This window comes from Onychomys torridus, chromosome 8 (assembly GCF_903995425.1).
Source record: "Onychomys torridus chromosome 8, mOncTor1.1, whole genome shotgun sequence".
NCBI lineage: Eukaryota > Metazoa > Chordata > Mammalia > Rodentia > Cricetidae > Onychomys > Onychomys torridus.
The window spans coordinates 61024025-61036848 of NC_050450.1; the positions used below are offsets into that span (position 1 = coordinate 61024025).

Here is a 12824-nt window from a genome sequence, read left to right on the forward strand (position 1 = left end):
CCAGGAGGATCCTCACATTTGTTTGTCCACATGCTGGGGTTTTTCTAGCCTGTTTCCCTCCAGACAGAAGCTGGGACACAGCAGGGATTTACAGTATCTTGACATTCTGATCTCCAAAGAGGCTCTACCAATTTGCACTCCCACCAACAGCTAGGCATCTCGGGATCCCCGCAGCTGTACTAACACTTGGTATTGTGAGCCTCTTTAATTGTTGCCAAACTACGGGTGTGAAATGGTGTCTTGTTGTTTTGCTTTGCATTTCTCTGATTCCTCTGGAGGCCGAGGGATCTCTTCCTCCATTCATTGGCCGTTGGTCATGCTCTGGAATGCCTTCACAACCCTTGGCTTATTTTCCTAGCATTGTTGTCTTTCTCTTGTTAGTTTACAGTTTAGGTTTCTCAGTCTTGCTTTGGTTGTTCACTTCCCCACTTGTAGTTCATTCTGCACCGTGGATGACATAGTGCCCTTTTCCCGGTAGCTACTGGTGAGAGATGTGCCCTCAGCCAGCACAGGCTCCCCACTCCCTAGGGCCTTGCTTCATGGATCAATCATTGCTTAGTTTGTCCCTTGGCCGCTTTAGTCAGAACGGCCATTGTTTTGACAACTGATAGGGCAAACCCCATTCACTGTTATCTTTCACATTGTTCTTGGCTGTTTGGAGTATTTTCTCTGCCAAATTAACTTTAAAATCACATTGCCAATGTCCCCCAAAAGCCCCTCTGGGGCTTGAATGGTGATCACAGTGAGTTTACAAAGCAATTGAAAGCGATCTGTCTGTTTCTCTCTTCGCCACTGCTCATCTCTTCTCCCCAGCACAGAAGGCATCAAGGCCTGGACTCATTCATTCATCAGTCTCAGAAGCAGCCCCAGGGGCCCAGCCAGGGGCAGGGCAAGGCACAGAGGGCTGTGAAGGCTCCTAGCTTGGTCTTTGTTTCTATGGTGAGCATCAGGCTCCACCTGGCACTGGGCCTGGAATTGCCTTAGACCGAGCCACCTCCCTAAGCAAAGTCTGCAGACCTGTCTGGTCTACCAGTGAGCATGTGGCTCCTCCCTGTCCTTCAGACTTCCAGGGCTCAGTGATACAGCAGGAAGAAGGACTGGGCCTCAGGCCTAGCACTCAAGGCCTTCCTTGGCCTGGTCTCTACTTTCCTTTCCAGCCATGACACCCTTCTCTTTCTCTCAACACAATCCACTATCTCTGCATCTTTAGGTATGGCCCCCTGCCTGTGCCAGCTTCACCATAAGTCATGGTTTCTCAGTAATGTCTGCTAGATTCATGTGTCACCTCCTGAGGAAGCCTTCCTGGAACCCATGGACCACAAGGGCCAGTTACTCTTCAGTGTTCAGCACTTTGGACAGCTTGAAGGGTGCGAGCCTGAAGCTCCTGTCACATCTGACAGGGACAGACAGAAAGCTCGTGAAGATGTTGGTTCTTCTTCTTCTAGTGCTCTCCACAGATGCTATCACGTGGCTGACTACTCCTAGCCATGAGAAGCTCACTGCCCTCGTGAGACAACACAAGCCTTCTTGGGAAGAACGAACAGAAAAGAGGATTTGCTGGACACTGGCCATGCTCACCAGCTGGACATTCATCAACCCAGTTGCTTCTCACAGAGGACCAGCCTGTGTAGGATTATTCCCATTTTAACAAGGAGGAAACTGAGGTTCAGAGAGGTGAAGCACATTTCTCCGGGTCACAAAGTTAAGTGGGTAACAAAGTTGGGATATTCAAGCCCAGGACTGTGAAAGTCAAGGGTATTTCCTTTATTTTTTGTTTTGTTTTGTTGTTTTTGTTTTTGTTTTTTCCAAGACAGGGTTTCTCTGTGTAGTTTTGGTGCCTGTCCTGGAACTCACTCTGTAGCCCAGGCTGGCCTCAAACTCACAGAGATCCGCCTGGCTCTGCCTCCCGAGTGCTGGGATTAAAGGTGTGCGCCGCCGCCTCCACCACCCGGCATGTATTTCTTAAAACACTTTGATGTTGAATTGACACTTGCCTTCCTGGGACTTGGATTCAAGGAGCTGACTGGTCATCAAAGAGCAAACTGAGCCAAAACCAGAGTGAGTCAGAGAGTAGGTTTGCACGGCAAGAGAACTGGGGTTGGGGGTGGGGGCAGGACTGGAAGCCTTACACCTAGGGCAGACTTATTCCCTGTTCCTGACATCCTGCCAGGCTGCTCAGAGGGTCAGGTTGGCACGCAGGGCTGCAAGTCTCTTAGTCCAGGTCAGTACAGAGGAGACCCTGTCTGTAGGGCTGGTTTATAATTGAATGCAAAGATGGCTGCTATGGCTTTGCCTTGGGGGAGAAGCTCAGGAACAGGCCTCCTCGGTCTACAGGAGCACAGACCAGCATTCCTCGAGGAACGGGGTGTGTATAGGAGGGGTGTAAGCAGGAGAACCATGGGGGGACCTCACCTGCTGAGGGATGAAAGAGCTGGAGAAGGTGACGGCCGACCAGAAGAAGATGCCACAGCTGAGGATCACCTTCCTATTGAATCGGTCACCCAGGTAGCCGAAGATGGGGGCAGCCACCATGAAGCTGCAGATGAACACTGTGGAAAGAAGAGAGGAGAGCTGGAGGGTGTGCGGGTCCTGGCTAAGGCCAAGTGCAATGAGCCAAAGCTGAGCCTGGATCCAGAGGGAGGAAGCAGCCCTGAGAGGACACCTTCAGCGCCTGGCTCACAGAGCAGGCAAGGGGGATGCATGGGATTAGGGAATATGGAGCTCCATCTCTTCTATCACCTCCAATTTATTACATGTTCTGTGAGTCTTGGAATATTGGCTCACACAGAGTGCCAGCCCAAGGCTTCCTACCTCACAGATGAGGTCAAGATTCAGAGGGAAAGTCACTTGCCAAGACTCCACAGGTAGAAATGGGACCTTTGTGGGCCTAGCCCCAGAGCCTGAGTTTCTTAGGCTTTGCCATTTGGTTTTGCTTGCTTACTTTTTGAGACAAGGTTTCCTAAAGCCCAAGCTATCTGGAACTTTGCTACATAACCAAGGATGACTTTGAACTTTGGATCCTACCACCCTCTCTTTCCCATGTTCTAGGATTACAAGTGTGCACCACCATACTTAGCTTATGTGCTACTGGGGATCAAACCCAGGTCCTCATGTATGCTAGGCAAGCACTCTACCAACTGAGCTACATCCCCAGCCCACATTGTTTTAAGACAAGCTCTCACCATGTAGTCCTGGCTGGCATGGAGCATGCTATGAAAACCAGGCTGGCCCCAAGCTCACAGAGTTCTTCCTACCTCTGTCTCCCCACTGCAGGGATTAAAAATGTGCACCACCATGCCTGGCCTGCATTACTTTCTATATTATACTTGAGAGAGGGGCCAGAGAAATGGCTCAGAGGTTAAGAGCAATTTTTGCTCTTGCAGAAGACTCGGGTTCAGTTCCCAGCACTCACACAATGGCTCACAACTATCTGTAACTCTACTTCCAGAGGATCCGATGCCCTCTTCTGACCTCTGTAGCCACCAAGCACTCATGTAGTGATTGCTCATGTAGAGAAAATTTCACACACATAAAATTAAAAAATAAAAAATCTTTTACAAGTACTTAAGAGAAAGAGAGATTCAGGGAGGGTAGGGGATCTGATACCTAAGGTCATGCAACAAATCAGGGCAAACTTGAGCCTGGAACTCCAGGTCTTACCATCTGCCAGGTCACTCCCAGCAGGCTGCAGAGGCTGTCCTGATTATTGGAAACCCCGCCATTCACTTATTCACTCATGCATGCGTACATTTGTTCATTCAGAAAGTAGGGGGAGTGACACATCTTAGTTACTGTCCCATTGCTGTGAAGAGACACTGTGACAAAGGCAAATTATAAAAGAAACCGGGGACTTGCTTACAGATTTAGAGGGTAAGTTCATGACCATCACCGTGGGGAGTGTGGCAACAGTCAGGCAGGCATGATGCTGGAGCAGTAACTGAGAGCTTATGTCTTATCCAAAGGTTGGAGGCAGAGAGGGAGCTAGCTGGGATGGTGTAGGCTTTTGAAACCTCAAGGCCCACCCCCATGACTCACCTCCTCCAAGGCCACACCTCCTAGTCCTTCCTAACCAGTCAACTGAGAACCAAGCACTCAAATCCATGAGCCTGTGGGGACATCCTCATTCAATCCACCACACTTTTGTAAGTTGCCTTGGTCCTGGGTCTCTCCACAGCAACAGAACAGTAACTAAGAGAGGGCATCTGCAATGCACTAATGTTAGGTGTCTGGGATTCATGGGTGAATGAACGCCAGAGTCCCGCCTGCTTAGGACTTACATTCTAAGGAAGAAAAACACACAGATAACACAATAGCAGTAATAATTAATAAGCTATGAAAGAGGGTGAGGAACACGAGGGAGGATCAAAGGGCAGGGGCAGGAGATTAGAGTCCGGGAAGTTTCGCCTCAGCAAAGGCCTGTAGGAGGCAAGGAAACGTTTACAGGAATACTGGGGGGAGCGGGCAGGAGTGCACTTAGCATGTTCGAGGGGCAGGAAAGGGGCCAGAGTGTCTGCAGCAAAGGGACAAGGTTGAGAGGTCAGATGGGGTGGGCTCCTCCATGGGAAAGTCCGGAGGGTGCAGAGCAAAGAACTAATGACCTGGCCTTGTTCTGCCAGGACAAGAGCATGGTATAGAGTCAGGTGGGACTTGGAGAGAATGCCACTGTTGGTGGTGATGGGAGGGACCTGGCACGGTAGAGGCCAACCACACAGCAAGGCAGCCCCCTCTGTGCCATGGAAGGCAGGCCCACTGCCAGCAGGCAGATGGCCAGACGACACTGGCCTCTGCCTGCTGGGCTCCTGTGTGCATGGCTTGGCAGCCCCTGGGGAGGCAGCATTTAAGGAATGAAGAGAGAAGGCCGTGAGCAAGGCAAAGTGGGCGATGCAGAGGAACATGAAGGACCTTCTCTCTGCTGGACTGGAAAACACAGGACAGAGGACCTGGTAATTCAGGTCTGTAACTTAGGCTTTGAGCAGAATCCGTCCATGGGCCTCAGAGACGTCCTGTCCAGGGTTCAAGCCCAGTTCTGCATCTTCTGAGCTAGGACCTTTCGCCAGGTCACTTCTGTGTCCCCGCTTCATTGGTGTGTTGGTCAATGAGTAAAAACAGGTTCTCTAAAAAGGATCAGAGGAGGGGCCCCACGATGCCTGGAGATGGTGCATATCCATAGTATAAACACTCCCACCTAGCTGAGGCCAAGCCACCAAAGAGACATGAAGCTCAGCACTCAGTACCTTCCCAATCACAGGTGTTTCCACCATTCAGTTAAAAGGAGTTTACCTCAGGCACACTGATAATAGCCTGATGTAGGAAAGTAATTAGGAAGTGATGACTCCTGAGCATTTATCAGCTTCTTTTAATACAAATCACTCAGTTGTAAGTTTATATAATTTAGTTCTGAACAATGGCTGTGTCTAACAAGCAGCTCACACAATTCCTAAAAATTTAACAATCGGCTCTCATGAGCCAGTCTGAGCCAGCTCTCCACGCCAACTTCCTCATCTGTAAAATAAAGATAAAAATAGCTGCCGCTCTGGGTGGCTTGAGCATTGGATGAGGCAGTGCGGGGGAAGGTGCTTCACGCCCTGCCCGCCTGGGTCAACAAGGCTCTGTTTACATTAGCCAGGGCCAATATTATTTCCTTACATCTACAGAAAGAATGCTTTCTTGTTAGCCCCGCCTCCCAAGACCTGCCCGAGATCAGATCAGGATGTGGACAAGGAAAAGCTTAGTCGCCAAGGGCTTACACGTGTTTAGGGGAAGGAGGAACAACTGCCTTCTGTATGCCTGTCTGAGCTGGGTGGGGAGTGGGCAGAGAAAAATCAGAGTAGGAGATGCACAGCTCAATGTATTTAAAGCCTGGGAATTAGTAGGGAGCACCAAATCCTGATGACGTCAAAGCAGGTAATAAAACATGCCTAGGAGTTCACCATGAGGATAACATTTTATACACACTTTTATATATATATATATATATATATATATATATATATATATATATACATATATTATATATAAACACTTTATGTGTGAATCACATATATACATGTCTATATATATCAACTTTATATCTATTATGTAAATTTCAAGTCTTCTAATCATATTGTGTGATGGTTAATGAAGTATGATGCTTATTGTTAATGACGCCTGCAGTTGTCAATGATGGATCACTTATTACAGGCCAGGCCCTGGACATATTCTTGGCATATGCATTCATTATCTCAGTCAAACTCTTGCTATAACTTCATCTTACAGAGGAGACAACCCGGCTGAAAGAAGTGATGTCACATGGCAAGTGTGTGGCTGAGCCAGAATTAAATCTCAGTTAACCTGTCTTTAAAGCCCTTGCTGTAAATCACATCACTTGCTGATGAACTAGGAAGAAGATGGTCCCCACAGATGACCCAGAAGTCAGAGAATGTTCAGGGTGTACTGGGACAGCAGGAGATGAGTCAGGCTGCAGTCTGAGAAGGCCATGGAGGGAGACAGGTCCCTAGACACCAGGACTGGGCTTGCATTCTGAGCCATAGCATAACCCCATCCCACCTCTGTGAGAAGGAATGCTTGGAAACGCTCCCACTGTGTGACTGAAGGAACCTGAAGCAAGCACCCAGGCCTTGGTCACATCACACTGTCTTAAACAGGCCAGCCTTCTGGCTCTCCCACCCTGACTTTTTGCTCATGCAGTGAGCAGGAACACCAGGGCTGGTAGGCTTCTGTAAGCAGTGCACCTGTTCCCACCTGCCAGTCCAGCCTGCCACTCCCCCAAACTCCTCCACTCCATCAAAAAACTTGAGCCCTAGTTTTCTGTACCCACATAACTGCTGGGGCCACTGAGGCCTCAAAGAGTAGAGGAACACACCCTGAATGACATAGCAAGCCCGGCTAGGACCTCAGTGTCTGCCTTCCCGTAGGAACAAAGGAATCCAGGGTCAGGAATGTGTCGGGTCATCTTTGCAGCCTCATCCCTCAGGCTCCTCCTAGCCCTCAGGGGCATCACTGGCCAGCAGCAGGCCTTGCACACTGTCTGGATAGGGACGGGAGGAACAGCCCAGGCAAAGGCCTGGACAGTGAGCTATATCCCTTGGGAACAATGGGCACTGAGAGGCTTACAAAGCCATCAGGCTGCTCTGTTGGAAATAAAGACCAGCAACAGCTAGAAGCTTCCGGTGCCTTCCACTCCTGCCCCATGGTCTTTGTGGGAGGAAAGCTTTCAGACCAGACTGGCTGCCCCGCCCCCAACCTCAATATAGGCAGAGTGGTTTTCCCGGCAGTTCCCGCATACACGAGGACATCCTGTGGCCAGGGTGTGGGGAAGACCTCACTCAGCTCACGCTTGCTGAGCCCACAGGCCTGAGACAATGGAGCTGTAGGGCAAGGAGCCAGGCAGAGGGGGCAGGGTACCCGGGCTACTGCTGATGGGAGGAGTCTAGCTCAGTATCGGAACTCAGGGGCCAAGCCTCATTCTCTCTCCTTCACAGAGCTGGCTCAAGGCCATCAGGAAAAATGGAAGGGAGCCTGGGCCAGAGGTGCCAGGCATCACGGATGATGCATGTAACCCTAGCACTCAAGAGACTGAAGCAGGAGGATTGCATGCTTGAGACCAATTTGAGGTACATAGCAGGTTCCAGGCCAGCCCGGGATACATAGTAAGACTTTGTTTCAAAGTAAAATGAAAAGTGAACGGTTGGGGATTTAGCTCAGTGGTAGAGTGCTTGCCTAGCAAGCGCAAGGCCCTGGGTTCGGTCCTCAGCTCTGGAAAAAAAAGAAAGAAAGAAAAGTGCTTAGGACACAGCTCAGTGGCAGAGCACTTCCCTAGCAAGTGCTAGGTCCTGGGTTTGATCCCCAGTACCACAAAAGAAAAACAGGACAGATGGCTGGCTGAATGACATGTCTGAGGTGTCATCTATTTCCTGTGGCTGACACAGAGATCATGTGCTAACATCCAGGTGGGGATCTGCATGATGACAATCACAGATGTAGCCCTATCCATGGTAGGAGATGCCACTCTCACTATATGGGGGGCCTGCCTGACCAGAAAAAGTGGTATCAGAGTAGGAGATGACAAGGTGGTTGCCAGGGGTGTCACTGTGGCTATGGAGTCTACCTCCTGCCTCTGCCCTGGCCTGGCTGAACCAGGGCTATGTTTCCCAAGTCCAAATTCCAGCTGGCTGCTATTTCAAGAAGACACACAACCCTCCATATCCTGTGGGCAGGGAGGATACTCAGACAGATGTGGGCAGCCTCTGCCATCCAGGCACAACCCAGGCCACCCTAGCCAACGGGGTAGACACAGGGCACACATGGCTCCACTGGTGGTGTCTGGGATCCCTCCACATTCAGCCCTCAGGCAGGAAGAATCCACCACTGCTCTCTTTATACTCCACTTTGGACAGAAAGCCTGCACTGGCCTCTCCAGCCACAGGTGGGTGGCTTCTTGGGCCTCCTTTGGACAGCAGGCCCTGGAACGGGGGCTATGGTGCTGCTCAGCTTTGCCCGTGGAACTTAGGTCTGCTGAAGCAGAGCATGTTGCTGGGCTGATCAAGATGGAAAAGGAGCAAGACACTGTCTGGTTTCAGTCTGAACCATCTCTTCCTCTAACCCTACCCCATCCTGGTACTTCCTGTGGACCCACAAACTCAAGCCCTGAGTAGCCTCCAGCCTCCTCGGCCATCCATTCCTGCACTAGGCAACAGTGTGAAGATGTTGATGCATACAACTTCAGGGACTGCCCTGCTCTCACGCCTTCTCCCTATTGCTTCAAGACAAAGCCAGGAACCTTAGCCCAGTCTTCAGGCCCTTCACAGGAATGTCCTACTGATTCTTCTGCCTCCTCTTCCTCCATTCTCCCCATACTGAAGCTCACAGCTGACCAATTACAGGTCACAAAGGCCAGGTAACATCACAAACAACCATCACACCCACTGTCCCTTCTCTGTGTTGCATGGACACTGATTCCCTCAGATCCATCTTCTAATTGTTTATTTTCTCTTCAACTAGACTCATCAATGTATCTAATTGTCACCTTATTTTACACCAATTTTTTTTAATTTCTAGTAGTTTCAGGTATTTTAAACATCTTCCTGTTCTCTTTTCATTGTGTGCTATTTTTTTTTTTTTTTTCATTTTTCAAGACAGGGTTTCTCTGTGTAACAGCCCTGGCTGTCCTGGAACTCACTTTATGGAGTAGGCTAGCTTCGAACTCACAGAGATCCGCCTGCCTCTGCCTCCTGAGTGCTGGAATTAAAGGCGTGTGCCACCACTGCCTGGCATTATTCTTTTTATATATATCATGACTCCCTTTGAACTTTAAAACTAAGCATTCCTAGGGCTTTTTTTTTCTTTTGAGACAGGGTTTCACTCTAGCTCAGGCTATCCTGGAATTTGTTCTGTGGCCCAGGCTAGTCCTAAACTCATAGTAATCCCCTTGCCTCGGCCTCTTAAGTGCTTGAGATGTCAGGTGTGAGCTACCATGCCTGGCTAATCATACCTATTTTTACAGTCCTTTAAAAACGAGACTATTCTCTGTGGTTCCTCAGGTTGTTTCGAGGACGAATGGCCTGCCTCTCACAGAGATGAGTTGCCTGTGGCCTCTATTTTTCTCCTGGTGCTGAGGATGGAGCCTAAGGCCTTGAACCTGTGAGGCAAGCACTCTACCATTACATCCCACTCTCATCACATTCCCTGCCCTTGCTGTGAGCACCATTCTCTTTTCTGTTTTAAATCCTGGTGTGATCAGACACCAGACGGCCTGGGAATTGAACCCGGGTCCTCTAGATCATCAAGCACTATTCGTCTTGAATGTGGAAGGCTGGGTAGAGAGATGCTGCCAGCCACCGCCATGACAAGGAAGATGTAAGGTACTGGTAGGCCACAAGCCATGTGGCAAAGTATAGATTAATAGAAATGGGTTAATCTAAGATAAAAGAAGTAGATAACAAGAAGCCTGCCACGGTCATACAGTTTGTAAACAATGTAAGTTTCTGTGTGTTTACTTGGTTGGGTCTGAGCGTCTATGGGCCTGGCGGGTGAGAGAGATTTGTCCTGACTGTGGGCCAGGCAGGAAAACTCTAACTACAGTGGATTTGTCTTCAGGGAGAGCTGTCACCTGTGTCCACGCCATCTCTTCATCATGAAGGCTTCCCTAAAGAGTCACTTGGATTTGCTTTTGCTGGGGTCCCTGGAAACAGATGGCTTCCATGGAAAAAGGAGTAAGTAGCAGGCCTGAGGGTGCCAGGGCTGGCACCAGGCTCTCTGCAGAAAGCCAGAGGCAGGCAGGAAACATCTGCCTGGAACGGGAACACTACCAGGCTGAGCTGCCGGTCAGCCTAGACAAGCTTGGGATCAGGAGCCTGCCTGAGTCCTGAGGGGAAACTGAGTCAGCCTCGTGACCCTGGAAGCCCAAGACAGCACTGGCCTGAGCTTCAGGTAAAAAAGCCCCCAGCCTGGAAGATGACCAGCAACGCACCCAGGAAGCTATAGAACTAATGCATGGTGGAAGTATGTTGTGCTATTCTGCTTTTGGGTACATTTGAAGTTTTGTGAAGATGTCGTGACGAACACTGCCAAGGGCCCAGCACATACAACTGCCCCTGGTGCTCTGAAGCACATGACTTCAGCTCCAACTCCCAGTCCAGCTTTTGACTTCAGCTCTTTGCTTCTGGCACCTGGGAATTCCCTGTTAGCTTTCAAGTACAACTATGTAATTTAGACGGGTTTTCTCTGCATATTTCTCCTAGCTAGGAGAGCAAGGTGTGTGGGGGTGGGAGCAGGGGTGGGGGAGAGGCGGGGCTCTGACATCTACTGACAAACTGGCCAGATGTCCTTTCCCAGGAATGAAAAAGCCCCAGTGAAATATTCCCTCTTCTGGGAAGCCTTTCCCACCCGCCACCAGCTACAGCTAGGCACACACTCAGCCGTCTCTCTAGGCTCCCAGACCTGAGCCATAACTGAATGGCATTTTCTACTACCATTGACAGGGGGGAGTCTGCTTGCTAGAAGGGTCTAAGCATGAACAACACCCGGCCCTGGGCATGCCAAGCAACAGCTTTAGTAGCTGCTGTCCCTTTCAGTGTGAGCTATGGAGGCTCCCCCAGTGGCTAGAGTTTTTCTGTGGGCCGCCACAGAAGCCAAGCTGAGCCAGCAGCAATGTACAAGGGGACCCGACAGTGGACCCCTTCCCAGGTGGTAACAGGAAGGGCAGGCCCAAACCAAACACTATCTCATCACAATCCTCCCAGCCCCAAAGCCCCTGGAGCCCACAAATAAGCTGGCGCTGTTCTCTTGGTCCTGGCCCTTTGATCCAGGCAGGCAGTAACACTTAACTGGCGCCCTCCACCAGCTCTGACCTTATCAGGCTCAGGGGAGAGACAGGTGCCCGGGGCACAGGCCAATTAGGTGCCTTGCTCTGGTGCCCACTGAGTCACATCCTGGTTGAGCTTGCCCAGCTTCTTAGCTAAAATGGCCAACAGGGTGAGGACACTACAGGGAGCCATCCCAGCTGCATCACAATAAACAGCAGGGTGAAGGCTGTGAGGCAAGGACTCACGAGACTCTGAGAAGGCTGGGGATTCTCATCTGGGCCCAGAGGCATCCACTGTGGGGACACTGTGATGCCAGACACTCAAACGCCAAAAGCCAAGAGGGCAGCAGCATGCAGAGGCAGGGTCCCTCCGCTACAAGTCCTCAGCAAGTTGCTCCCCTCCCTTGGCCCACCTCTTTCACCAGCAAGTGAACTTGGCAAATGGAGCCCATAGGGTTCTGGAAGAATCAATGGAGGCCATATTTATGGGGGACCTGTCCACTTTCAGTCAGGTCCCTGGAGATCAGTAGGGACCATGCGTCCTCTCATGAAGCGAGAATCCAACCTGGAAGGTACTTGCTGAAGGACTCAGGGCCCGACCTCCCACATTCTCTGGGACTGGTACCCCCCACACCCCGAGAGGCCAGGTAGGACTGGCTACACTCAGGGTAGTTGATGAAGGAAACTGGGGTACAGCCTCCCTCCAGATCACCAGCAAGGCTAGGACCAGAGGGATAAGCTTCATCCAGGTCCCTGGGGACTCAGGGACCATGTGGGGTAGGGGCCAGGGTCTAGGAAAGCTGTGTAGTGCACTCTTCCCATACTACCACTGGCCAGGACCCCTTCCTCTGGGTGATCACTGTGCACAAAGCAGGGCAGCCCAGCCAGGGAGGCCAGGAAGCAGAAAGGAAGGCCTGGGCTCATGGCTTGGGTGGAGGCCACAGCTGTTGAGGTAGAGTCCTGACCACTATGTGGACATGAGACCACACAGCCTTGCCCCTCCTTAGTTAAGTGTCACTTATTAGGAAGGAGTCCTACAGCTAGTCAATAGATCTCTCTCGGAGCCAGAGACCCTATCCAGGATCTTTGCTCAGGGACAAGGAGCTGGGTGCTCTCTGAGGGGCCTGGGCAGGTACTGCGTGCCATGCCAGTGTCATTCTGGGAGCTCTAGGGGCCATTGTGCATATGGAATGCCACCTAGACAGGTCAGGCAGGTTCCAAGGCAGATTCCCTCCACCCCCACCCTCCCAGAACAGCTAGGCTGGGGAAGGGTTCATGGGCTGGAATGCAAAACCAGAGAGAGCTCTCCCACACACCAGCCTGCCTAGGGTTCACAGCCAGATGAACTCCAGGCCCAGAGACAGGCTGGAGTCATACAACAAGGTTGGAGCCCAGTCAAGATTAGACACCCTAGGATCCCATGCTGGACTGAGTCTCTAGCAGATCTTCAAGAGCCAGCTTAGGTCATGGTGGTATAGCCAAAGCTAGTAGGGAGGCCAGGGAGCCAAGAGTACAGATCCTA

The 12824-nt window shown here is 50.8% G+C and overlaps 1 protein-coding gene across 4 annotated transcripts in view; it reads right to left on the bottom strand.

Annotated features, from left to right (window-relative positions):
• Window positions 1-12824, bottom strand: part of Spns2 (sphingolipid transporter 2) — a 38503-nt gene that overhangs the window by 9685 nt on the left and 15994 nt on the right. For all 4 annotated transcript variants that reach the window (XM_036194620.1, XM_036194622.1, XM_036194619.1 and 1 more), the window contains exon 3: window positions 2413-2549. In XM_036194620.1, coding sequence (XP_036050513.1) covers window positions 2413-2549 — 137 coding nt within the window. The remainder of the gene's footprint in view (window positions 1-2412; window positions 2550-12824) is intronic.